Source organism: Numida meleagris, chromosome 3 (genome assembly GCF_002078875.1).
Source record: "Numida meleagris isolate 19003 breed g44 Domestic line chromosome 3, NumMel1.0, whole genome shotgun sequence".
Lineage (NCBI taxonomy): Eukaryota > Metazoa > Chordata > Aves > Galliformes > Numididae > Numida > Numida meleagris.
The window spans coordinates 42,326,552-42,353,699 of record NC_034411.1 but is presented as its reverse complement, the minus strand read 5'-3'; the positions used below and the strand labels follow the sequence as shown (position 1 = coordinate 42,353,699).

Here is a 27,148-nt window from a genome sequence, read left to right as displayed (position 1 = left end):
ACATGTTAATACAGTATTTACCTTTTAATTTTTATATTCCTGTCAGTGAAAAAGACTCTAAGAAGCTAAATTCTATGCTGAGTTTTTCCCATGTGAACGATCCTCTAATTTGGGGTAGAAGTTTAGATTATTAAGCATATTTGACAGCATATCTACTGATAGTGGATTAAGCTGTATCCACATGAAAATGCAGTACAAATTTAAAGGAAAGACTGTACTGTATTTTTCCTGTTGTAAATTCTCCTTAGCTGTAGAGCTAAGAGCTATCACTTGGAAAAAGTGCACATATGCATACGTATCTGTGTGCACGTGAGTGTGTGTGTACATGTATACACCTTTATTTTTTTTCCTTCCCAAAAAATAGATCACTCATTATGTGTTGCCCTAATTTTATCCACAGACCTAATTAAGCTGAGATATTTGTTCAGAGTTGCCTCAACAGGGAAAAGAGGGTCACGGAATGTGCAGTACAACTTCTCAGTTGGCAGAAAACTCTAAATAGCCCTTAGTGTGTCACTGTTCAGTGTATTTAGAGCAAGCATGCTGTAAAAAGTTAACCCTTATTTTGGGCAAAATAAAAATGCCTTCATGAGTTTGTAGAATGCCATATGAATTTCAAGTAGCAGCATTTATTAAAGAACAAAAAGGTTTAGATGGTCTATTTTATAAAACTTTCATAGGCTGTTAGGAATGTAGCATATGAAGCATTTTCTGTTTACCTACTGCTTACTGTCTGTGTTTCATTTAGAGCTAAGAGAAACAAACGGTTAGGAGAAACTGTTGCATTTTCAGTCTCAGAACATGACTTTAGGCCAGTTGTTTTTGCTAGTTCTCTTAGTTGCTTTGGTTTTCATCAAGATATCTTTTGGAAGCCCTCAATTTCCAGAGAAACCATGTGTTAGAAATTCATTATCTTCTGTGCTAGACAGAAGCATATACAGCTATTTCTGCCTGCATGCCTTTATCTGTTTGCCTTATTAGGGATTCTGAATGCTGTAATTTGATTTAAAGAAAAAAAATAGCCTACATCTATACAAGACTACAATCATATATATTCTATTACTGCCATCTCAGGAAGTCCGTTACACAGCATCTGTGGTTCTTTGTTCTTTTGTCTCTCGGAAGAAGTGAGCTTTAGGAAGATAAAAGATGTATTCACTTACTTGCTTTGTACCCGAGTCAAACTTCATGGTAAATGTTCTTTCATTTTAACAGCAAAACAAAACAAAATGAAAAAAGGTGAGCACTTGACTGGAAACTCTTATTCCAGTAAAGAAAACAACAAAATTCTTGAGTCCTTTCTCTTTAATCCTTTTGAAGCTATTTGTAAATAGAGCATGTAGGTACATTGGATGTAAAGCTTCTAGGTTATGTTGGATGCCTCAGAGTCCAGTTTCTGTGACTTGCAATCTAGCTTTTCTCTGAATTCTAAGTCATTTCTTTTGTCTGTTTTCCTTCCTGGTGCTTCTTAAAGCTGCAACAGGCATGTTCTTAAATGTTAAATGCTTGATATTACTTTGCCTGCAAATCATGTTGATTGTCCCTGTCTGAATCTCTGCTGCCTGTTTGTTTAATTTGAAATATTTTCTCTGCTTGTGACTGAACTTTGTCAAATACTGAGAATGTTTGGTATTTTCCCCCCACCACAGTGGAGGATTTAAGAGGAGAAAGAGACATTTACATATGTAGAGCATGGGTCAATTCTAAGATTCTTTTTCTTGTATCAGCTGTGGCCACAACTAGCAGACCAGCTTTACATAGAGCAAGCTGCTTCACCTCATTTCTGTACAGCGCTCTATGGAATATTTTCTCTAATGATGACAGATATCCAAAGTCTCTAAATAGTTTTGGTGTTTCTTTTCCAATCTTTATGTCCAAAGAAGCTTGCCAACGCTGCAGGCAAGCCAGTAGCTACAGAGCTTGATCTCTGGACTGACAGCAAGTATTTCAGTGAATCGTAGGCATGCTGCAGATAAATATGTTTGTTCTCATCCAGATGCAAATTACAAAATGCATACAGCTTTAGGGAACGTGAGTGCTTGGGGTGGGGAGGCGTTCAGAAACTTTTGCTTTTTTCCTCCTAGAGAATACACTTGTGAACTCGCTGCCTAGTTTAGTAAATTGATATTCTTTAAAATGCTTCTAAACTTGGATTATTTCATTGCTTCTGGACTAATTACTTGCCAGGGAGGTTAGACTGAGTCTTGATTCTGTTGCATAAACTTAAATGCAAGTTTACATAGAAGATCTTCCTAAGTTTTTGTAAACATCTTTAGAGTCTGGAATCAGAAAATTAGCCCTGATAAAAATCAGTACAATCTGCTCTGGGTGTAGGCAGATGAAAGATTTTGGGGCTGATAGCAGTCCTGATAGCTAGATTATAGTCACAGAGCAGATCTTTATGGTTTTCTCTACAGATGCACGTTATCTACATTATTAAATAATTAAATTTGATGATCAGAGAGCTGGAGCACCTCTGCTATGGGGACAGGCTGAGAAAGGTGGGGCTCTTCAGCCTGCAGAAGAGAAGGCTCCAGGGAGACCTTATAGCTCCCTTCCAGTACCTGAAGGGGGCCTACAGGAAAGCTGGGGAGGAACTTTTTATAAGGGCAGGTAGTGACAGGACAAGGGGGAATGGCTTTAAACTGGAAGAGGGTAGATTTAGACTAGATATCAGGAATAAATTCTTTACTGTGAGGGTGATGAGTCACTGGATCAGGCTGTCCAGCGAGGTTGTGGATGCCCCCTCCCTGGAAGCATTCAAGGCCAGGCTGGATGGGGCTGTGAGCAACCTGGTCTAGAGAGAGGCATTGCTGCCTATAGCAGAGGGGTCGGAACTAGATGATCTTAAAGGTCCCTTCCAACCCAAACCATTCTGTGATTCTATGAAATAAAATCTTTTAATATCTGCATATTTATGCAAAATTCAACCAGGTCTCAGGAAGTATTATAAAAAAAGAAAAAATTTCCATGAACAGAATGAAATCTGGAGTGTTTTTATAGTCTTGATATTTGAAGCCACTCACTTTGAATATTCCTTTAAAAATGGTCAAACTTTGTTTTATTTTTTAATGGAGTCAGTCAAACTATAATTGGAGAATAAAGATTCCTCCACTTCAGGATTCCTTTTCATGTTACAAGCTATGTGAAGCTTGCAACCATTTAAATATTCAAGTATTTAAGACAAATCAGTATTGAAGGGTCATTAGGAAGGTTTCATTGCAATTCTTGTAAAGAAAAATATATTCTAATACACATAATGTTTAAAAAAAACCACAACACTTGTTACTGAAATGTATTTTTGTCTTTAATCAAGTGTGACTCTGCCAGATTTTATGGGAAAATGTTCATAATATCGAAGTGATAAACAAGGCACGTGAAGCTAAACAGGTTTGGGCAAACGGTAGTTTAGAACAAGTAATGACAAGACCTTACTGTCAACTGTTTGAAGAATTACCGGTTTGGTTAGGCATAGTACCTGCAGGTATGCTTTACAGATGCATAATTTTTCCTTAGTTATATAGTACTACTATTTTCCTGTCCTTCTAACAACTGGATAAGTATTTCTCTCATAGTTTTCATGTTTTAATTCTAACTGTGGGTATTAAAATAACTGAGTTGCCTACAAATCTGCAGCATGAACATTCCTAACCTAGTAGAACGTGCAGCTCATTGCGGTATTCCACAAAGCTTCCTTGTGAAGCACTGTAAGGATGGCAGCAGCTTAACTGTTGAGAGGTTATCACCTGTCAGCAGACAGGCCTTCATTTCCACTCCAATACCTTTAGCCTGGGGTACTAGTGGGACAGCTTAGTGACTATGGGCCCTAGGTACCTGCATGGTGTGGGTGCTTGGCTTTGGGCCTAGCTGCGTGTTGACACTCACTAGAAGGAGCTGTCTGTTGTTTCCACTATCCAATTGCAGCTGCTTATCCTGGCAAATGCAACATGAGGAGGAGGCGGGGGCGGAAAATTTTGTCTGCTTTTAATGCTTCCATGGTGACTGAATAACCAGTTTGAGGACTGGATATGATGTTGCCATTAGGAAGGCCCTATCTGATCTTAATATTCTTTCAGCTCCTACTTCATGTGCTAGTTGTGCTGTTTGGCATGTTCCAGTTGTATGGCTACTCAATGTGGGCCACATCTTCCTGTGACTGCTACTTACAAGGAGGCCTTATAAAACACTATGCTACACTAGCAGTGAAATGTATTCTCCTTAAACATTTTTTTTAATTCTGTATTTTAATTCATTAATCTACTATTATTGCCCATCTTTAATTTTGTACTGGTCTGTTGGTGGCAGGGTAGTAGTGCTTACTCAAATCACTGTGGTTTCTTGTTACTTTCATTACCATTCAGTCTGATTACTCCATAGAAGTGTGTTGTATTTTTTTTAAATTGTTTCTGTTTCTACAGTACTTGTAAGTTTTGGAGCAGGTGCAGTATTCTGAGCACAATCCTGTGAGAAGAAGTTGGATCTTACAAAATAATGCTGCAAAAGTCACTCTGAAAGTAATGCTTCTTATTTATTTCCATGGAAACTACAACAGATACGAAGAGCACAATGACATTTGATAGAGCACATTTTCAGCTAGGTTGCCCAGAGAGGTGGTGGAAGCCTCATCCCTGGAGACATTCAAGGTCAGGCTGGATGGGGCTCTGATCAACCTGATCGAGCTGTAGGTTTCCCTGTTCATTTCAGGGGAGTTGGCCTAGATGACCTTTTAGAGTCCCTTCCAACTCAAATGATGCTATGATTATAGAATAAGCTGATGTGATGAAGTAAAATGACTTGTTTATTGTTTATGCTTTCCTAAAATCTGGCATTAGATTGGTTGTGTTATTCAACTCAGACCTTGGGTTTCTTTAATATGATTTAAAAAAAAAAAAGTATTCAAGCACAGAATCATACCATATTTAGAAGGGACAAATGCCCATTTGGATAACATGTTTGAAATCTTTGCATAACCTTTTCTGCCATAGATTCAGTTAGCTGAGATTTGTATTTCTCTTATGCTGTGCGTAAGGCATGATTTGCCTTTCTCCGTGTCGGCCTGGTTTTCCTTCCATCTTCCTGCTCCCAGTGATTTTTTTTTTTATTGTTGTTTGTTTGCAGTCTGTCTGACTTGAAGAGTAAGAATCCCCTAAATAAACCTATTTGGGGTGTTTGATGTGCTTTCTTCACCTTCCACATTCATTTTTAATGAGGGAATCTAGCACTGGACACATTTTCTCTCCTTCCCACAATCTGTGCAGTGATTTTTAAGTGTATTTTATCAATGTTCTAGAGATTTAAGGTGCTAGAAATGCCAAAATTGCTTTTTAACTAATGAGAATTGCTAAAGTTGCAAGAGTTCTCTGTTCTTTTCTAATCTTTCAGGCTCTTCAGGGGATAGTCCTTCACTCAAATAATTTACTTCTTCATTTATTCAGTAAATTCTTTACTAAATTCCTTTATATCTGGTGATGTGTTCCGGAACACTGGCTTACATTTTCCAGTTGTTTTACTGCTTATTTAGGAGACATTTATAGGTGACAGTTTATAGTTTTTAGTTCCAAATGGAAGTATTTACCAAGGGTTTGCTTCCATACTTCTTGTGGTATCTTAATTAGGGGACTTCCTTATGGTTAGTATCTTAGAGAAGAAAAAATGCAAAGGTATACGAACAAAAGGTTTGAAAAATACTGTTTGCCATTGCAAATCTGTTATAATACAGATTGTCATTTTCTGAAACTAGCTTGAATAATACAGAAAATCATTTGTTTACGCTTTGTTGAATTTGAGTGACCAAGGTATAATACTCTCTGGTAAATTATTTTAATGGGTTTCATAATTACATTGATTTAATGGTAGGAAAAATATTCTGAAGTGGACTTTGGTATCTTCCTCCTTGCAAAATATTTATCTTTGCAGGGCATGTAAGTTTGCTGGATGCAAGTCTGCCCTAATAAAAGTCAGCTTAACGTTTGATATTTTAGCTTAGTAAATTCCTATTTGTTGTAGTTTATTGAGTTTAAACATCACAGAAATTGGTTAGGGATTACTTTTTTTCTGCATTAATAGATAAGAAGAAAGTCAACCACATAAACATACATCTGTCATATGTATCAACATACATATTACATATATATGTAATTAAACAAAAACAGATGTTTCTCAAGTCAGATTTTTATATTGACTGTTGTTTCCTGGTCCCAGAGAGCAGAAAATATCTGAATTCACAGGACTCAAACGCTGGAATGTCTCAATTTATTATTTGCTGAGATAGCTGAAGTTACAACTGGTTAACTCTGCTCTGGTTGTATGTTCAGAAGTTCTGTTTGTACTGTAAATGTTTTTTGGTCTGTTTGTTTTCTGTTCCATCATGATGGAAAAAAGACAAAAAACATCCTCTGAAATGAATGAAAGGATAGCTATTACTACTTTTTCTCTCGTACTAGTAACCAAAATAATCTATAGGTACTGGCTCATCACATTCTTTTCTGATCAAATTTAGTGTTTTGGTGTCGAATTATGGTATTTCTGTTTTTTATAGTGCTCAGGAATTCAATTACAGTATTTAAGTGTCTATTTCATATCTCAATTTGTATGTAGGATCTACCCAGTGATTTAAGAATGTCCTTTGTCAAGTCAACTAAAAGCCACTAGAAAGAAAAGTCTCTCTTGTTAGAATTAACTTTTCCTTATGTGCACTTGACACATCTGAACATGGTTGAGCATTTAGTGAGCATTAACCATGCTTCCAGTAAACTAAGTCTCATTATTACCACTTCCACGATTCAAAATTTTCTTTTGAAATTAAATGAAAAGAGCTAAACTATGCAACCTGTGACCAGTCCTGATGTGAAACTCCCAACAACCTGTTATCCAAATGAGTGCTACTTAAGATTTTATTTCCTTGCTCTTATTGAACTCTGTATCTTCGGGTTGTAATTTCTAACTCCATACTGTAGAATGTTTCCAAATGTGCTTTTGTTCTGTGATATGAACTCCTTGAAACTGGGCTGCTACAGCAAATTAGCCTCTTCCAGAAGCTTGCCTGTCTTTTTCTTCTGTCCCACTTAAGTATTGTTATACTGTATATGTGAGCCATACAGCTGCAATATGAACAGACGTTAGGGAAATAGAACCTTTGGTGACTTTTAATTGCAGTATTTGTTGATAGCATTTCATACCTCAGATTCTTTCTTATTCTCTTGATTTGTATTCCTTGTATTCTTGCTCTGTTTCTTGGAGGAGGATGCATCACTTATTTACTTTTACATTTTAGCCTGGTCACTTAAATATTTTCCCATACATTCTTTTCTTCATTTGTATTTAGGATAAAAACCTCAGTTACCATTCTGAGCAGACTTCTGTATGCAGAAGTATCCTGTGTTTGCCTTTACTTCCCAAGCAGGATTAGAAGATCTATTAAAATGCTTTCTAAATGCAAGAAGATATTCCTTATTGTTGTAGAATTCCCGCAGCAATATTCCTAGTAAATTTAAGCACATGCCAAACTTGCAAGTGCAATAAGTTAACATCTTTCAACTGATGCTGCTTTAAAGCATTAAACTGCTTCTTAAGATAATGTAAGATGATTAAAAAAAAAAAACAACAACACAAAAAGCACCAATATACAGGTGATAACTCTTTTGCAAACATGTGGCTTCTGGTTGCTGCACCTAATTGTTTTTCTGTTTCTTACCTGAGCTGGCTGAGCACACCTGGCTTCTCCACCCCAAGCGTGGAGAAGATTATCTTCAGGAGTCTTCTGATGGTTTTTGTCCAGAGCTAATTAAGCTTCCTGGGATAAATAAAATGGGGACATTTTTATCCGATTGTGTAATTACATCAGTGAATGTGTATTGATTTATTTTTTTAATGTGATATATTTTCTTGCATTCTAAATACTCTAGTCATCTCTATTACTTGCTAAAATTAGGATAGTTTGTTTGGGTTGTTTTTTGTTTGCTTTTAGTTGTTGTTGAGGAAGGGAATCTGTGCTGTAGCAAAGTTGGGAAGTGTCTTTTCTATGTACCTGTCACATGGGCTTTGAGAGCTTAACATTAGGATGAATTTCAAACATTTGTAACATGTTTTTTCTTCTGTTTAGTTTGCCTTCCCTCTGTGGGAATCTGTACATAACTACATGCATATGTGTCTTGGGTTTTTTTGTGGGTGTACCCCCCATTGTTTTGGAAATCCACTTTCACTAGAATATTGCTGTTCTGCAACCACTGCTCAGAGCTGCTTCACGGAGCAGTCAGTTGGGTTCCTTTCTGACACTCTGTATCAGCACACAGCTAACATCATTTTGATGAATTTTAACACAAAATGCTTAAAAATACTGAAACATGTAAGTAGTATTATACTACTGACATTAAATGTTTTCTCAGTACTTCATGCAATTTTTTTATTATTTAACTGTATTGTGAAAGCACAGAGTGGATTTTCTCATTTTGAAGCTTAGGTCTAATTTTCTTGAGGTATCCAAATTTATAAATATTGTGTGATTTCCTTTCTTCTGCCCACAATTTACTGTTCTTCTCATTCTCATAGGATAACACCTTCCATTTAAAACCCTTTTTGGGTTCTCTGCTATAGCTATGCATTGCAGCTACCATTTAGAGGTAAACAAAGGGAGTCTTTCAGAATACAGTATTGTGCTCTTGCAGTTCAGCTAAGGAATATTGTAACCTAGGTGAACTGAAGCCTTTATTGACTGCTCTGGTATAATTATCGTCCTCACTTTCAGTTAAGCCATTCATTTTTTATTAACACTTTATAAGTGGCTCTTTCAGCTGAAAATTGACTAAACAGTGTAGATGGTCATTTAGAAGAGTTAATTTTTTTTTTCAGTTGTTCGTGTTGAAAAATGCCATAAATTATATTTTAAATGGAAGAATTTCCCAATTTTTTCTTAGCTTTTACTTTCTGCAAGGATTGTAAAAACTGATTGGTACCACTAGAGCATTTACTACTATAGATAATGCTGTTTTGTTGCTTCTAGAATTTACTGAATTAGTAAAACCATGAGGAAAAATCTTTTTATGCTTACTACGTTCATACTTTCCGCAATCATTTAACTTCTTTAACATTGTGTTCTGTTGTTCAAGCTTAAAGTTTTATAGATACACATGAATTTGATATTCAGGGTAGGAGAAAATAAAGTGAACTGGAAAGGGTGTTATTGGTATCTGTCGTTGTTTTGTTTGTTGGGGAATAACTTTAATTGTGCTGACCTTCACATTCCTTTAAAAGAAAAACAGATTTATAAGCAGTCTACAAAGAAACCTGTTATGTTGTAATGTCAGTAAGTGATAGGAGAGAAATTCAATTGTGCAGATTAAAATTTCACTGGCTTTGGCCTTAAGGATTCATGTCTAACTACATATTAACATCTTTTTTGTGTCCTTAATAACTGTACGTTTCCTTCTAACAGAGTCTCCTGAAAGGTGGAACTGAAGCATAAATAAGTTTGTTTCAATAGAAATGACAAATGTTTACTTAAGTTACTTGAAAGCATAGGGTAAAAGTCGCAGGAAGATAGGTTAAATTTAATGATGCTCAGTGAGATATCTTTGCAAGTGTAGCAAAGATTACAAGCATTTTGTTAGAAACACGCAAAATTATGTATGAAATACACAGGAAAGAAAGTTGTCCTAATATCTGAGTAGATGTGGTAGTTGATAAAAGATGTTTTATATAATCTGAATTGAGATTTATTTTAAAATCATGTTGTATGCTCTTAAAATTAATTAGCCTTGTGTTAAGAAAAATAACTTGGAGCTAACTCATCTGTGCATAACTTCTCTTAGAAGAACAGGAAAAAGATTGACAAACTGTATAGGCCCCATAAAACTACTTTCAAAAAGAAGGAATATTGAGCAAAATGTCAGCTCCTCTGGATTGTTATGAAGAATCACTGCAAGGTTTAGAGTGCAAGAACAGTTAGAGCAAAACCCATCTGATCTGGTGTGTTCCAGCTGTGGCTAATGGGGATTTAGCCGAAATGCAAACAAACAAAACATGTAAGACAGTTCCTCCTGTTTTCTAGCTTTCTGTAATTTCAGAATTTCTTTAGTATATATTACATCTATATCACTTTTCTGAAAGCTCCTGGAAGACCTTACCCTGAATCCGTGGCGTCTACAGCAGTCTTTTTCTTTGCGGTTTCCTAACTGAATTATGAAATCCTCTGGAAAAAGGTTGATAGCATGAATAAGGAAGCTTTGTATTTTGTCTGATCAGGGAGACGATATCCCAGCTGTGCCATTCATAATTCCATAGACCTTCACTTCCTCCTATGATTGTTCCTTAAGAGGAGGAGACTGTGTCTATTGTTTGGTTCTCTCAAGGAAGTTGCTCCATGTTTCTGATCACCCTTGTTATCCTCTGAGCTTCAGCTTCTGCTGTTGCCTTTTTGTAAGGAATTATACGATCTTCCAAATGTGGGCCCTCTCGTTTTGAAGTGACCATGGTGTTTTCTGGTTTGTTTGTTCTGTCCTAATAGTTCTGTTGGCTCCCAGATGTTTGAACTGATAAATGGAGAATGCTGTGAAAACAATAATTAAGATTGATCTTGAGCAGCAGTTAAAGCCAGTTTAAAAACTACAATATGAGTATTTGTGTAATTGCAAGTATTTTTTATTACTGTTTGCAAACCAGTGTAGATATCATAGGCTTAAACAAGTTTCTACTTCATTTAAGGTGTGCAGTCATAATTAAGGATTAGAAAGTGGCATATACGGATACAGTATGTCTGATATAATTAATGATTAGTGAAGTCACAATCCCAACTTGTCTGGATTAACATGTATGCTGTTTCAAGTAGTAGTGCTCTTCCAAATGCTCACTGTTTTCACTTAATCTTTGACTGCATTATGCAGTTTTTTGTCTGACTCATTAAAGCTAATGGGGTGAGATTCTTGTTAACAGCTTTTGAAGTTAGAGCTGAATAAAGCAGCACCACTCCCAGGTCCCAAGACTTCTGGTTAGTCTTGGTTAGTCTGGCCTCCAAGGAAAGATGTTGCTTCATCTTTGAAATCACATACAATGCATGGGGTTGTAACTGTAAAGGAGAGTGGGTGGGTGACACTTGCTGATGAGTCCTTAACCCCTCTGGATCTAAAGGAGCTTGCCTTTAGACCTATTAGTGGTTGGTGGCAGAGGAAAGGTGCAATCATCTTCATCTGCAGTTCCCAACAAGGAGAAGTGGTAACTCATCTGGGCTGCTTCTGCCAAAAGTCACCAACAAGATCGGAGTATTACTTCACATTTGGACTAGTAAAAATATGTTTTTCCCTATTACTGCTCCAGTTCTCAGTATCACTTCACCCTTCTCCAACCTTTGGTTTTACTCACCTGGTTTCTGTTTCCATATGGCGAGTTTAGTTACATTATTGTTTGCCCTGGTGAGCAGCACATTCATTTAGGGCTTCTCTAATAACTTCATTCCTTGTGAAAAGCAAAAGCTTCCTATCCATTGATAGACTAGTTATTAATATACTGGGACAACCTCTTTCTTATCCCATGAAAATTTAAATTATTTAAGAATTCCTGGTAAGAGATCTAGGCTCCCAAAAGGTATGCAACAAGGTGTCTATTTTGTGGCTGCTGAATAAACGTTTGGAATTCACTCAAGGTTTAATAACAAATTAGATCCTTCGCTTCTCGGAAAACTTTTAACACTTGTTTCTGAAGAATCTGCACCTTCTTGTTCTACTTGATGATAATGATGGAAGTGATCAATCCTTTTGCTAGCAAAAGAAGAAAAGGAGTTGGAAAAGTAGGGGGGCGGGGAAGTTGCACATTCACTATGAAAGCAATTTGGGATGTTATTCCAGAAAACAATGTTATATTAAAAACTGTTCCACTGAAAACTTAATGATAGTTCTAGAGTGTTCTGAGTGATATGCAGATGATATTAATTGGCATGCATTGCTGTAGTATATAATTAAATGATTGTCATACATGGTAAGTGACAGTTTAAGGGTTTGTGATACTAACATAGACTTTTGTGTGGTGTCTCGTAAATTTGAGCACATGGATGATGCAACAGCATGGCTTGAATAGATGCTCGTGTTCTCATGCCTTACATCCGTTGGTCGTATAGCAATATGTTTAGTGTAAACAGTCCTTTAAAATTTAGTGGAATACTTCTAGGCAGCTGTTATATGAACAAAATTGCACTGTTTTGCAGTGGGCTTAAATATTGACTTTGATAGTTCTAAAATTCTTACTAGTTACAATGTCTACTTGTTTATCCTAAAAGCAAAAGCACTGTTTGCTTCTTTTTCCTAGTTCCTTAATAGTCCTAATAAATGTAAAAAAGATTCATGTTCCTTTTTGTCATTTATGCTCAAAGCAGAATAGATAATCTGTACTTTACCTTGTGATTTGGGCATTAGCAAGGGTAGCAGGGCAGTCTTCTGGAACATAATACCCAGGTATATTAAAAATATATATATGCATCAAAAAGAGCAAGTATGTCTCATTAGAAGAGGATTGAAACAAACTCATAAGATACAAGATTTAGTTGATATATTTTCTTTTTTATATTTCAAGCTTGTATTAAGACCAAATACTCTTCACTTCTTGCAGTGTTTGGAGGTTCAAGAGGCCTAATATTAAAACTTGCTTTTGATTTAAATGAGCTTAACTTGCTTTTGTATAATTGGTTTTTGTTTTTTTTCCAGGCTGTGGAAATAAAAAAAAAAGAGAGAATTCAGAGGTTTATCTAGACGTGTAAAATTTTTAATAAAATTCAGGAATGCTCAAGAGATTAAATATAAATGAAATAAATTGATGTTTCTTTCCTCTGTAGGGTGCTGGTCAAGACAAACTTGGAATATATGTCAAGTCTGTTGTGAAAGGAGGTGCTGCAGATGTGGTTAGTAATATTTTTAAACATAAGAGATTCAAAGATGGAGAAGTCCTTTGGAAATACTTTTAAACCCTTTGTTTACTAATTTGCATGAATAATTGTTGCACTGGTGAATAAATACATTTTTTTTCTGAATATGCAATTAGGATGGTCGTCTGGCCGCAGGGGATCAGCTGCTCAGTGTGGATGGTCGAAGCTTGGTGGGACTGTCCCAGGAAAGGTATGGAATGCTCTCTCTTGGTGTCTTTACATGGGGAAAAAAAATGCTAGAGTAATACAAGGGCTGCTCCAAAAGTAATGCTTCCTGTTTTATTATGTTGGCCCACAACATCAGAGGCAGATGTTGGTGGTGTGGCAGTAGAGGCTGAGCCTTCCCACCAGTATTCCATTACATTTTGTTGCTGTGTGACAGCTGGCAGCAGAGGGGCAGTCTGACCAAATGGGTGACATGGAAGTGCATATGAAGCAAAGGGGTGTCATTAAATTCCTCTGTGGAAAAAAAATTCTCCCATTGACGTTCATTGATGCTTGCTGAATGTTTCTGGAGACCAAACAGTGGATGTGACCACCGTGAAACAGCAGCTGTGAAACCATGGGTCATCTCTATTGGTGCAGATCTTTACAAGCACGCCATGCAGGCTCTTCATCGCAGACAAAAGCTCATAGTTAGTGATAGTGTCTATGTTGAGAAATAGCATTTTGTAGTTGGGAATTTGCTCTGTCTAATAGTGATGTTGTGCTCTTTGTATCTGTTGTAGTTTCCATGGAAATAAATAGGAGGCATTACTTTTAGAGCAATCTACTGAAGAAAGTCCTAGGCTCATTTTTTTGCATATTAGGTTTTTACTTTCTCTATAGGAGATATGATGTTGCACATTCAGGCTCCAGTTTCTAGCAAATTTTTCTTACTCTAACTCTTAAATATTTTGGCTTCCAACTTATACCTGCAGAAACCCTTGCATGCATGTGTTGTCTATTCAGTAAATTTATCTTCTAGCTTTTTAAATATTTTTTTCATAATGATTTTAAATGTTAGAAACAGAGTGTTTTGTCATCAAAAGGTTACTAGAAAAGATATAAGAAATCATGTCATACAAAATTACAATAAGGAGAACTAATAATCTGTTTTGATATCTGTTGCAGGGCAGCAGAACTTATGACGAGGACAGGTTCTGTAGTAACACTGGAAGTAGCAAAACAAGGAGCAATATACCATGGTCTGGCAACCCTGCTAAATCAGCCATCTCCAATGATGCAGAGAGGTAAAAAAATAAATAAATAAAAATAAAAAATAAAAAGCTAATATTGCTGTAACAGCTTTGTAAGATTTAGAATACAGAAAATTCAGTAATTCAGAGTAATTTGCCGAATTTTACCAAAACATTAAATCAGAAAATAAATTTAATTGCATAGAAGGGAAGCATTTCTTTTCATGTGAAAAGACAAACTGACTTTTAAATCGTGCATAAAATTCTATTTGTCTAATGTTAAATAAATGTTTTGCATTTGTGCTTTTAAAAAAAAAGTATTAAACTACAGTTGTGGTTTTGAAATAATTTTTATTTAATGAAATATAATGAAGACAAACGCCATTACAACTTTGATAGCATTTCCATCCCTTTCATAAAGGCTTCATGGGATATGACTTTTGTAAGCAGAGACTGTAATGTAGTTACTGAGGGAGAAATATAAAACCAGAAACCCCTGCAACATGTTTTGTGATAGGTTTTTATTTAGCTTTTAAGCTAGAAATAGCAAAACCTTTATCTTGTAAAGTTTCTATGTCAGATCTTAAAAAGTTCTCAGACATTTTTATCACTGAACTTCATAGAGCCAACATACAAGTCTTACACAAAATAATTTATAAAGGAAGACCTCTTCTATACATAGGATATAGAAAAGAATGGGTTAAAAGAATAAATCCCTATTATCACGAATTACAACACCATTCCAGATGCCATATGCCTCTGTGAGTCTCCAAGAGATTTTTTGCTAAGGCACACTTGGCTTTTCCAAACGTCGTATCTTTTCAAAAGCTCTTTTGAAGCAAAGATTCTTTTTTGAATCAAACAAATCCTGTACAGTTGATATGAGAGTGGAAGTGTGTATCTGAAGAAGTAACAGTTTTAAAATTTATCAGTCGCTATGCCAGAAACTCAGTTTTTGTTCTAAGTGCAAGGTAACTCTTGTTTGAAAAAGAATACGCTAGACAGCAGTTAATATAAGTGAAGGGGGAAAATATATATCAACTGTTACAGTTTCTGACCGCCGTGGCTCAGGTAAACCCCGACCAAAGAGTGAAGGCTTTGAGCTGTATAACAACTCCACGCAGAATGGATCACCTGAGAGCCCCCAGCTGCCATGGACGGAGTACAGTGAACCAAAGAAGCTGCCAGGAGATGACAGATTAATGAAGAACAGAGCCGATCATCGCTCCAGTCCCAATGTAGCAAGTAAGTCAGATTATTCTTATAGTAGAGGTAGCTGTCTCTTTCACTAACTTTAAGGGCTGTTCAATTCCAAAGGGGACGGGAGGGGGTTATTTGATTAAAAAGAAAACCTAATTAAAAGAAAAAAAGCAGGATTAAGTTTAAGTTTGAAATAATGATGTAGTTGTAATGTTTGGAGCAAGCCTCTTGTAAGAATTATTCAAAGGAAAAGTCATACTTATGTTGTGAATACTAATATTTTATTAAGTTATGTAAATTAATATTAACATGCATGTAAATGCTTTCTTTAACTTTCCAACAGATCAGCCTCCAAGCCCCGGGGGAAAGAATGCTTATGCATCTGGAACTACCACCAAAATAACCTCAGTCTCGACTGGAAATCTTTGTACAGAGGTCAGAAGTGGCAAGAAAATGCTGGCTATTAAATTTTCCTTAGCTATCAATGGATCAGTGTGCTTGAGTCAAACCAGTATCTCAAGTATTTGTACGTAATGTTGGTGCTAGTGACTGAGTGGTGTTTTTACTTACTGTGGCTTAATGAAAGATTGAGACAACTTTGTGTGATTTTATTACATTTTGTTCACGAAGCTGTCATTGCAGTTTCTTTGGCTTGTGCAATATTGCATACTTGTTTTCAGACCATAAAAATATTAGTCCTAACCACAGTTTAGATTTGAAAACCTCTATTCCAGACAAATAATATTCTCACAAGGCAAAACAAAATATTTAAGAAACACATGATTAGGAAAACATTATGTACAGATCTGTGTGATTAGAAAATTCTATCTTACGTTCATTGTGTCTTTTTCAGGAACAAACTCTGCCTCCACGACCTGAAGCTTACCCCATCCCAACACAGACCTATACCAGAGAATATTTCACATTCCCAGCTTCGAAATCCCAGGATCGAATGGGTCCAGCTCAGAGTCAGTGGCCAAATTATGAAGAGAAACCACAGGTCCAGGCAGAGAGTAATCACTCAATCAATTCTACAATGCAGGTCAGAAGCTTTTTTTTAAATAAGTACAAGAGGGATATGGGGGGAGGGGAAGAAACTGTTTCACTCCCAGTTTGCTGGAGACATTTTTGCAGAACAGTCAACTCTCTATGATCTCTGAACTGCTGAAGACTGGTTAAACCATAGCACGGATAAGGGAGATAACTGTACTTCTGCTGAGATTGGCTTGGGATCAGGAACCCTACCTTTTTTTTTTTTTTCTTTGTAGAATTTTTGTTAGCAAGTTATGCAGACCTGTTATCTGGGATGATTTAAGTCCTTGTTACTCAGAACAATGGGGAATAGATGGTAGTAGGGTTTATCTTGTAAAACGTTTTGTAGTTTTCTGTAAAGTAAACTAAATCCTTCACTCTTCTAAGAAGGTTTATGTGGAAAAAATCTCTTTGCCTGCGGGGTGCATCATTTAAGTGACAGTGAAGTATTAAAAATGAAATAACACAGCATTTTGAAAACTATCCAAGGTCTTTGCAGAAACACATTCCCGTCTCTCATTTAAAAAAAAAATGCCCTTAAAACTGCATTTTTTTCACTTCCACTGATAACTGCTCTGCTATCAAAATGCAAATGCTTCTTGACCTGAAATGAATTTACGTTTATAAAGTCAAAAGATAATGTTGTTCCACTCTTTGTAAATGAGGACCTTACTCAAATCCATATAGGAAATGAAATCGTGGTAGTCTGAATCCAGTCACTGGATCATCTTTTTTTTTTTTTTTTCCCTCTAATCCACCAAAGACAGTTTCATCACTCAAAAACAGAGGAAAAAAAACTTTTTTGTTGTTTGGTTGTTTTTGTTTGGTTGTGTTTTGCTATTCTTAATGTATAATTGAAGCTCAGTATGCTTTACTTTCTGAAAAGCAGTGTCATCCAAGTTACTTTGATATCATGTGATAGGAACTAACTAGGGATTGATACATCGAGTACTCCCACATATATTGGTGATTAGGGAGGAAAGTTGCTTGGATAAAAGCTTTGGTCACTGAAGGCATGTATTTCAGTACTAAAGATATCAGATCATAATTATTCTTCCAGTAAGGAAATTAGATTTTATACCCAAAGTAGGATGGTAATTTTGAAGGAGCGTGCTGCGAGTTAATGAATGTGTCATGTAACTGTGGAAATATTTTGCTGAATTCTTTTGCTTAACTCCTTCATATCTCATGATTTCATCTCACCTAATCTAAGCTGTCTGTGTAGATGCTGTGGCAGGGAGAGGCTAGTATTTCCGTTTCTCGTAATGGGATGAACTGCCATCTGGACATGCACCTCTCCCCTGCTTAAGGCAAGCTTAAGTGAGTAGCTTAGACAAGGCAGTTAAAACTGGTAAGATGAACCCCATCTGTTAAAGTTGTTGACAGATATAGAATTTGAGCTATGGTCTTAAGGATTAAAATGTTGAAGTGTTTTCATAAAATCAAGAACTGGAAGCTTTAGCTCCCTACAGGCATTGAAAGTGTAGACATACTTTCCTGCACCATGTAATGCTTCAGATTGAAAAGGGAAGAAAATAAACTTTAATAAATAAACAAATAAACAAATCTTTACAGCTTTTCACTGACGTGAAATGCCTGTTTTCTGCTTCGAATGTATTAGCAAACTGTTTGGTTAGGTGCATCTTTACAGCAAATCTAACACAAATAACTGTGTGTTCAGATCTGCTGGACTAATAGAGCATAAAAAATGCACTTGTTCATCTCAAAGAAGGCATTCTTTTGAGGTTACAGCTAAGGTCATTGATGGAGAAAGAAGAAAAGGAGTTTGCTTTGTTAATCTTCTCTCAGTTGTTGATAATTGGTACATTATGTGTTCAGTGCTTGGTATTTCCTAACATTCAAAGCATGAATATTTGCTGCAAGAAAATGATTAACAGATCTGATAACCCTAATTTAGGGCCTAGTATTTCTTTCCAGAAGATTGTATAGCACAATGTTACCTCAGCTTTGAATACAAGGAGACTTGGTGTTTGACACATTAAGTCCATGCCCAAAAACCAGGTAGAACTAGATAGGACTTTCCGTATTCCGTACCCATGAATGACTGTCATAACGAGAGCATCCAGCTGAGTCATCTCTCTTATTAATGGGGGAGGATGGGCAGAGGCTCCCTCATCTTTTCCTCAGCAGTCTTTCTGTTTGCCTTCCCAGTAGAAAAACCCTTCATCGAGCCAGCTGAAGCCTGAATGGCAGAGCTGGTGTGCTCGAGCTGCTGGTCCAAGCTGCTGGGGCTCTTGTGCTCCTGTGGTAGGGAGACTCCTGAAGAACTCTGTCAGCTGGGGAGGCTCAACTTAAGCTCTGTTTTGTTTTCCTCCTTTCTCCAAGTCCAGGTTTCCAGGCATTTCAGAGGGTGTAAAATCTTCTATCGCTTGAACGAATTAAAAGGACTGGGAAGAGTATTTTATTGTTGGTTTTAAGAAACTTACTGATCATGGAAATGCTGAACTTCTCTAAAAGTAATTACCTTCAGTAATAAGAATGTGGTTTGTGAGACATTTAGGCTTTTAGTATTTCAAATATGTTCTAATAGAGATGGACTATAAAATAGATGCTTTGTTTAATTTTTTCCAGCGCGTGGCTCGATCCCAGGAAGAACTCCGAGATAAAGTTTTCCAGCCAGAGAGGAATCGTTTGGAAGTTGTTATCCGGAAGGACATAGAGTACATTGATCGGAAGTCAGACAACGATCAGTGGATGAATTCATCTGTGGATTCTAGCACATCTAGCCAAGAGCACCTGAACCATACATCCAAACCAGTTTCACCTGGTTCTTGCTTAACTAAAAGTGGACCTGGCCGTTGGAAAACTCCAGCAGCAAGCCAGCCGACTCCGGTGGCCATTTCCCAGCCCATCAGAACAGATCTTCCTCCTCCACCGCCACCTCCTCCAGTGCATTATGCAGCGGAATTCGATGAACCACAAATGGATTTGCCTCTGCCTCCCCCTCCTCCACCAAACCAGGTAGGAGCGCAAGCGTCTTCTCAGGTGGCTGCTGCTGAGCGTAAAAAACGAGAAGAGCATCAGAGGTGGTATGAAAAGGAAAAGGCACGTTTGGAAGAAGAACGAGAAAGGAAACGCCGCGAGCAGGAGAGAAAACTGGGCCAAATGCGTTCGCAGCCACTAATTCCTCCCCAGCCTGTGGTTCCTCCTGTTCCCCTTCAACAAGTGAAATCGGAAAAAACTTCAACTTTCCAGAGGTCTCAAGAAACAGTCATTCGAGAGTTGCAGCCACAACAGCAGCCTCGGACTATTGAGCGGAGAGATCTGCAGTACATTACTATCAGCAAAGAAGAATTGTCCTCTAGTGACAGTCTCTCTCCAGATCCCTGGAAGCGAGATGCCAAGGAGAAACTGGAGAAGCAGCAACAGATGCACATTGTGGACATGCTGAGTAAAGAGATTCAGGATCTTCAGAACAAGCCTGACCGTACAGCTGAAGAGAACGACCGCCTGCGCAAACTCATGCTAGAGTGGCAGTTCCAAAAGCGACTTCAGGAATCAAAGCAAAAGGATGAAGATGATGATGAAGAAGAGGACGATGATGTGGATACTATGCTTATCATGCAGCGACTGGAGGCAGAAAGAAGAGCAAGGGTAAAACGGGATAATCCTTTCTAGACAAAAGTGTAGTAAATGCGTATCTTGGTGGGTTCTCTGGATTTGTCTGAGCATTTTGATCTCCTAATAGGGTAAAGGAGAACGGAGCTGTCTTGACTGTCTTTAATTTTTAAAATTGCTGTAGGAGCTTTCACTTGCTTACGATGGCTTCACAGTGAATTATGAAAATGTCATAGCTACCTATTACAGAATCTAAGTTGGCAGTCAAACTTACTTTTCTTGTTGCGGCTGCAGAAAATCCCTATATACAAAGGGATTTAGCCATGTAGCTGGAGCAGGAGTAGATAGTTAAACATTGGATAGAATTTGCTTACAGGAATTCAAGCAGAAACATTTGAAATTATTAAAATCTGTAGCAGAATCGGGAACAAAAAACAGCGTTTTTTTTTTTCTTCAAATATTTTTACCTATAAGAGTTTACTTACAGTCTCAGAACTGAAATGGACACTGAATACATGATATCACCAGGGAACCGAGTTTCCATCAAGTTGGTCCACTCCAATCAGAGGCTGAGGTGTGAGGCAGATGTTACCTTTGCATTTACCACCACCTCTGTGGTGACACTAACAGAGCTGGGTGAAAGCATTAAGCTAAGCCATGTCATTTCATGTGTTGTAGCAACTCATGTACCCTGCCTAGGAGTCCAGCTTGCAGATTTTGCATGGTGTACAGTTCAGTCAGCATCAGACAGGGTTTGCTTACCTTAGCTTCAGTACTGTAAAAGATCATCATATATACTAAGATAATGTAGCTGAATAGTATGATAAAGATCTTATCGCTCTGCTGCTAGTTGCTGTCTCTCAGAGTCTTGAATCTGTTGTTACTGGGAAACAACTTGTGTAGGGAATTTTTCTTCCATGAATAGCACTGATACCAAAGTTACATACCAATAACTATGCTTTCACAGGCTTAAAAACTATCCCTGTAATTTGCTGTCTTCTTTTTCTCTTGAAAAGTTGACTTAATTCTGTGATAAGCAGTTTCTACTTGTTGAGAAATGTTTGCACGTGTATTTTGCCATTCAGAAATTGCTATCGGCTTGAGTAGTATTTGAGTTCAGGATTGTTTTGGCAGCTTGATTCCCTAAACTTGCTCTTCTCATGTTTGCTGCAGTCTGCGTTGCTTTCCTTTTTTCTTGTGGCTAACTTTATTACTGTTTAAAACAATGGATACCTCAAGCTTGGAAACTGAAGAAAGGAAAAGATAAATATATCTTCGGTGGCATGGTTGTTTGAAAGCTCAGCATTGCTAACATGTAATTTGTAGCATGAAGGCAGTTACCTCTAGGCATAAAAATCCATATAAAACTGCCATTTTCACCCAAATCTTTAACATTTTACTGTAGCAAAGCTAAAAAAGCCATGTTTCATTAATGAAAAGCCAATTGCATTGCATAGCGTTTTATCAGTCGTCTTTGCGAGTGCTGGATTTCTAATATTATTTGTGCATGAAGTTCTTCCAGCATTTTGGAACATTTTGAAACTAAAAAATAACTGTCGTTTTGAGCAGAATTGATGTTTGCATTTGAGTTACATTTCCCTGTCTGTACTACTAGAGATGCAATAAACAGCATCTGTAGAGGAAAAACTGAGCTTTTGAATGAGTGTAAATAGTACTGATTAAAAAAAAAAAATCTGATTGTTTTCTTGTCTGTATGTCAGGAATTTGTCGAGTTCAGTTTGTCTTTCTAAAACATCTGACTTAACAAATAAAAGAAAATGCTTTTGAAATAGAACAAGTCTAACCTATCTTTGTTTTCACTGTGCATCTTTCTTTTTTTCCCCTTTCTTACTACCTGCAGCAGACTGCTGTGCCAGCAATCTCTGTTCTAGACTTGGTATGTTTGTTTCTTTCTCCTTAATATCTTTCACATTTCAATTTCTGATATTAATAATAATCGTCTTCTGTGCTTTGGATGATGATTTGCCATCTTTGGGTGTTCAAAAATCATTTTGATACAATAAACAGTAAGTTAACTATAAGCATGCATTTGAATGTTTCCAGATGTGGTGACTCCTTCCCCCGTGTTTCTCTCCTTTCAGATGTTGTGTTCTGCTTGCAGGCTTGATTTGTTTGTTGTAGCAGCAGTCTAATAGAAAGCAGTGTACTTGGTGTTTTGTATTTTTGTTTATGACATCTTACTAAGCAGTTTGAGTCTTCAAACTGTGAGGTAGGATTTCTTCCTTTCCCTCCCCTCCTGGTTTTAGAAAAGTTCTAGCACAGCCATTCCCTTCTGATTTGAAGAAAACTGTCCTGAGAGCACAGTAATACAGAATGTTTAAATTCTGTGGATAACAAACATACATAGCTTACTGTGACAGTATTTAGCCACATGCTGAAACCTGCTGTTTGACGTATTGCAGTTTTCCTATTGAAGTAAAAACGGACTGTAAACTCAGAAATAATTCCTGCACTAATATTTCCAAGTAGGTCACGTAAAAGTCTGATTACTAAGTTCTCATATTTTATTTTCCTAAATTTCAGTTTCAGATGGTTAATGCTATTGTCTGTCATCTAAAACATGGCAGGCTTTCAAACTGAGGCATTAACTGCTAAGACTTCAGTGAATTCTGTATTTTATTGCTCTCGTTGGAAATGGGTACATGAGGGGGGGAAAAGATTTTCTCTCTGGATATAGAACTATATCACCTTCACAGTGTATTCTGTATCATTAGTATGCTAGTTTGAAAGAAGGGTAATGCGTGCAGGTCCTGTGAGTATCATTAATTTGTGCTGCTGGAAAAGAACTGTAAGCTTCGCTGTTCAAAATACAGATTTGGATATTTCCACAGTGCTTTATTTAAAAAACAAAACACACGCTTTTAAAATTAATATTCAAGTAATGCATACTTGTAAGTGCATCTGAGATACTCGGTTCTGTGTTTGTATGGTCCATCAGTTCTGAGCAGTTGACAGCAGAGAAAGAAGTGAAGCGTGTAAGCTTGTTGAAGGAATGGACAAGTGGAGTTTTCAGATGCAGTATCTAGCAATATTTTTACTTAACTACTCCTGTTTATTTAGTTGTTTTGCCAGCACCTAGGTCTGTGGAGCTGTGAACAGGCAGATAAGGTTCTTTACCAGGTAGGCTGTAAGCTCCTGGACTTTTCTGCTGCAGAAGGCTGTGAATTCAGATAGTATCAGCAGCCTTAAAAATGGGTTAGGCAAATTCACAGGCCTTGCATCTGTGAGCAGCTAATGTAAGGATTACACAAGAGGGTGCATCCCTAGTGCAGCGCTGAATGCTGGAGAAATGCTGGGGAAAAACTGGAGGAATGGCCCACAGAAATGGCAACGTTCATGTGCAGTGCTCCTTGCCATTGTCAGGCACAGAACGCTGCACCAGATGGGTCGATGGCCTGAACCAGCAGAGGGTTTATTTGTCAGAAATAAATAGGTATAAATGTAAAGTTCATCTGAAACTTTATTTAAAGCATTCTAAGCAGTGCTTGGAGGAACGAGTTTTATCTGGAATCTGAGACTTCCTTCAAGCCTGCTAATCCCATACCTATCTTTGCATTTCTGATACTCCAGAATTCTCTCTACTTTTCTCTCCCTTTCCCCCTCTGACTGTTAGCTGAGGGCCATGTAAGGATCTTGAAAATCTCATAGTTCCATGTGAATTGCATAACGTTGTATGCAACCACAAATACACGTTTTTACCTACTCTGGCGTGCCTTGCCATCCCAGTGCTCCCTGCCATCCTCTCAAAGCTCCAAAGTAGAAACTAGTTTACTAATCATTAAAGAAATGAAGTACCCTCGATCATAGCTACTGTATTCCTGTTTGTGCCCCCTTTATAATTTCTGGCCTTTGTCCTAGGTATTATGTTAGAATAGGCTCTGCCTTCAATGGGTTGTCATCTACAGTTATTATGGTTTGTATGTTGACATAAGCCCCCATATGGAACCTGCCTAGTTTCCCTTCTTAGTTAAGTTCACAAGCAAATATAACAAAACAGTACTAGCACCCCTTTAATGTACTTAGAAATATTTTCTTAAGTAAGTTTAATAGCTGTATTTGCTACTAAGCACAAAGCTATCCATGTAGTAATCAGAGATCAGTAATTACCGTGTTTAGACCTTTACTCTAAATGTGACTGGGACAAAGTCAAAGAATTCTGTATTTTTTTCCTTCTGTGCAGTTTTTGCCTTTTTTTTTCTGAGAGGAAATTACTTCTCTTCCATTAACTCTTCCGAATTAGTAGCTGTCTTTCCTTTTGACAACACTATCCTCTGCTAAAACAGTGTCTTCTTAATAAGCAAGACAGGCAAGGTGTTAATGCAGGTAGGCGATAGATTAATTACTTTCTTCCCTACTCTACATTGTATACTGAGTTTCACCTTTTTGTAACTGTGAGTTAGGAATTACAGAGTTTACAAATAAGGTGAATTTACTCAGAGGTAGTGTTGCCCAGTACACATTTGCCAAACTCCTGTCCAAATGAAATTAATTCTTGTGCTCTTTAGCTTTCGTGCTCAAATATAGGGGTTCTTAACACTTCAGATTGGAGGTGTTTTTTCTGCAGTCATTTCTATAGCTGTTATAAGATGTAGAAGGCAAGTGTTCACAAAATGCTGTTGCATAAGGACATAAGAGAAAAGTGTTACATGAACCAGAGGGGGAAATAAATATTAGAAAATTTGTAAAAATAAAAAAGAACAGAATTTTGTAGAATTGCTCATCAAAAATTGATTAGAAGACCTTGGGCCAGTATCTGATACACAGTTTGTATACATTAAAGCCTATTTCCTCTTAAACAGCAGAGACTGCAGGATGCACATGACACAAATCAACGTGCAAGTTGTTCTTGAAAAACCTTATTAGAACTAAATTTCTCTTACTATCGTCATTGCTCTGTTCCTTAAGAGCTGTTCTATATAAGGGAAGCTGTGTTGAGAAACAAATCCAGAAGTAGAGAAACAGCAGTGTTAAGTACAGCACGTAGTAAAGTATGCCAGTCAGTAATAGGATCTTATGAAAAAGCATCACTTTGAAACATGCCACAGTAAAAAGCAAAGCGGGATGTAGTCTAGTTAGTTTCTGTTTATGAATGTTACAATGTCAATGAATACTTCTATCCAACAAGAGCAGATCCTGTTAGCTTCAGAGAACCAGGCAAAGTTTGGGTTTTTGCTCATTTTTCTTACCTGTGCAGTGTTTATCACAAGCATGTATGAAGCAGTGTTGTCTCTTGGACATTAGTTGTTCTTGTGAGCAAAGATTTCTTTGCCTCGCTCTGCTTTTTCCAAAACACATCTGTTGCAGATACAGTGGGAGATTTTATTTATCTCCTGAGACTATTTGCAGACTTGCTGAATGAGCCTGTTACTTTAAATGGATTGACCCTTTGACTAATGAGTCGTGATTTTCCGGTGCTTAAATACTAATCCCAAATGAAAAACCAACTGGCTGCTGGAGCTGTGGATTGTTGGTTCCAAGTGTTTAATTTCACTTTGCTGTGCCTACAAGACTGGTTGCTGAAGCATTCTGGAGCATGTGTCACCTCAGTCTTCTGCTAGGGGTTTGTTATGACTGCTAAAAATGTCTCTCTGCCTGTTTTTAAGCGTGTAGTTCTGTGCATCTCTCTTCTGTTTTCCCAGCCTTTATTCTTAACAAGAACTGTGGGGAAAACAGTGTCAGAGTGCGCTCTTAACAGCTGAAAACAATATTGTTTATCTGTAGTACAGCATTTTTTCTACTGAATGAATTATTTTTAGATACAAATACTCAGTTTATGGTGTTTTTTTTTTTTGAATCTCTACCTATGTGAGTGATGAAAAATTAAAGGTGTGTCTCTGTTAGTTACAGGATGAAGAACGCAGACGGCAGCAACAGTTGGAAGAAATGCGCAAACGAGAAGCAGAAGACAGGGCCAGGCAGGAAGAGGAACGCCGACAGCAAGAGGAGGAGCGAACCAGGAGAGAGGCAGAAGAAAAGGTTATGGTCTTCTGAGGGCAGCAGGAGTTCTTACAGGCCTCTCTGCTTTAGCCTGGCCAGTAACAGCTCAGTTTTGGGTCATCAAGGGTTAAATGCACAAAATTAGTGATAAGGGTCATGGCCTAAGGCTTAATTTTACCAATATTATTAAAAAAAAAAAAAGAGCAAATTTGCCATTTGTGATGGCTAGAGGTCAGTGGTATTGCAGAAATAACAGAGTAGGCGTTCCAGCTGAAGGTTTTTAGCAGTGACAAGGGCTTGTTTTCAGAGCCTTTTAGAAGGTTAAGAGCCTGCCATGTTTTAGAGTTAAGGCTAAAATCTATTGTGTTTCCTTGTTTTCTCAAAAATAGGCTATCTTGGTTTCTGACAGGGTTGCAGTGCTACCACATGACACCACAAGTGTGTATCACACACTTGAAAGGATTTTCACTGACAGATCTGGACTGAGGTGCTTGTGTGTCTACCAACTAAGAACTCAGTACCATCTGACTGCTCAGATGGCTTTAGAGACAAGTATAAGGAAATGAATTTCTTGTCTTTGCTCTAGATAAACAAGATCAGATTTATTTATTTTCGAGTAACAGGCTCAGGGTGCGGAGCGGCTAAAGTGGATGTTTTTAAACACATAAATGAAGAACAAAAAGGAATGTTCAAGATGCCATATATTCCCAGCAGAAGTTATAGTATGCTTAGACAAAGTATTTTTTGTGTACTGTGTGGTTTCCAAATACACATCTTCATGTGTTACCAAGCTACAGAATAAATTATGAAAAAAATAACTGTGTTAATTTACAATGTGGCTTAGACAAGAGCTGAGCAAAATTAAATGCTATGAAGTTTAAAAACAGTAAAAAAAAAAAATCTTTAAAACTGGAAAATGCAGACATTTCATGGCCTTTTCAATGGTTAATAGTCTTGTGTAGGTATCATTGCACATTTTTTTAGAAATGTGCTTTTTATAAATACTTTTACAAAAAGCATCATTTGATGTTTGTTTTTAAAAGGTTCTTTGTAATTGGATTTTTATGTGAAAGTAGTTTTCCTGCTATTCATACTGGAAGCTACGTTAGGAGTCATGTATTCCAAGGCTCTGTTGTTTAATTTACATTGCATAAGCCTGCAGTAGGATTATAAAGTTCCTTTTTTTAGACGGTAGTTATTTTAGTTATTTTCTCTCCCATAGATTCTTTTCAGCTTTAGTGAATATACCCATTATTAACTGTAGTTACATTTTCAGTAATAAATGCAGGAGTTGCCC

General features: G+C 37.2%; 1 protein-coding gene across 16 annotated transcripts in view; it reads left to right on the top strand.

The window, feature by feature from the left end:
• The window catches only part of AFDN (afadin, adherens junction formation factor), a 118,744-nt gene that overhangs the window by 83,336 nt on the left and 8,260 nt on the right, over positions 1-27,148 (top strand). For 12 of the 16 annotated variants that reach the window (XR_002436551.1, XM_021390301.1, XM_021390312.1 and 9 more), the window contains 8 exons: positions 12,815-12,880; positions 13,021-13,094; positions 14,018-14,136; positions 15,133-15,327; positions 15,626-15,717; positions 16,136-16,324; positions 18,907-19,929; positions 25,756-25,890. Coding sequence is in view for 15 of the 16 variants with exons in the window: in XM_021390301.1 (XP_021245976.1) it covers positions 12,815-12,880; positions 13,021-13,094; positions 14,018-14,136; positions 15,133-15,327; positions 15,626-15,717; positions 16,136-16,324; positions 18,907-19,929; positions 25,756-25,890 (1,893 nt within the window). In the remaining variant the exon portion in view is untranslated. The remainder of the gene's footprint in view (positions 1-12,814; positions 12,881-13,020; positions 13,095-14,017; positions 14,137-15,132; positions 15,328-15,625; positions 15,718-16,135; positions 16,325-18,906; positions 19,930-25,755; positions 25,891-27,148) is intronic. The other 4 variants (XM_021390302.1, XM_021390306.1, XM_021390311.1 and 1 more) reach the window with 2 other exon arrangements.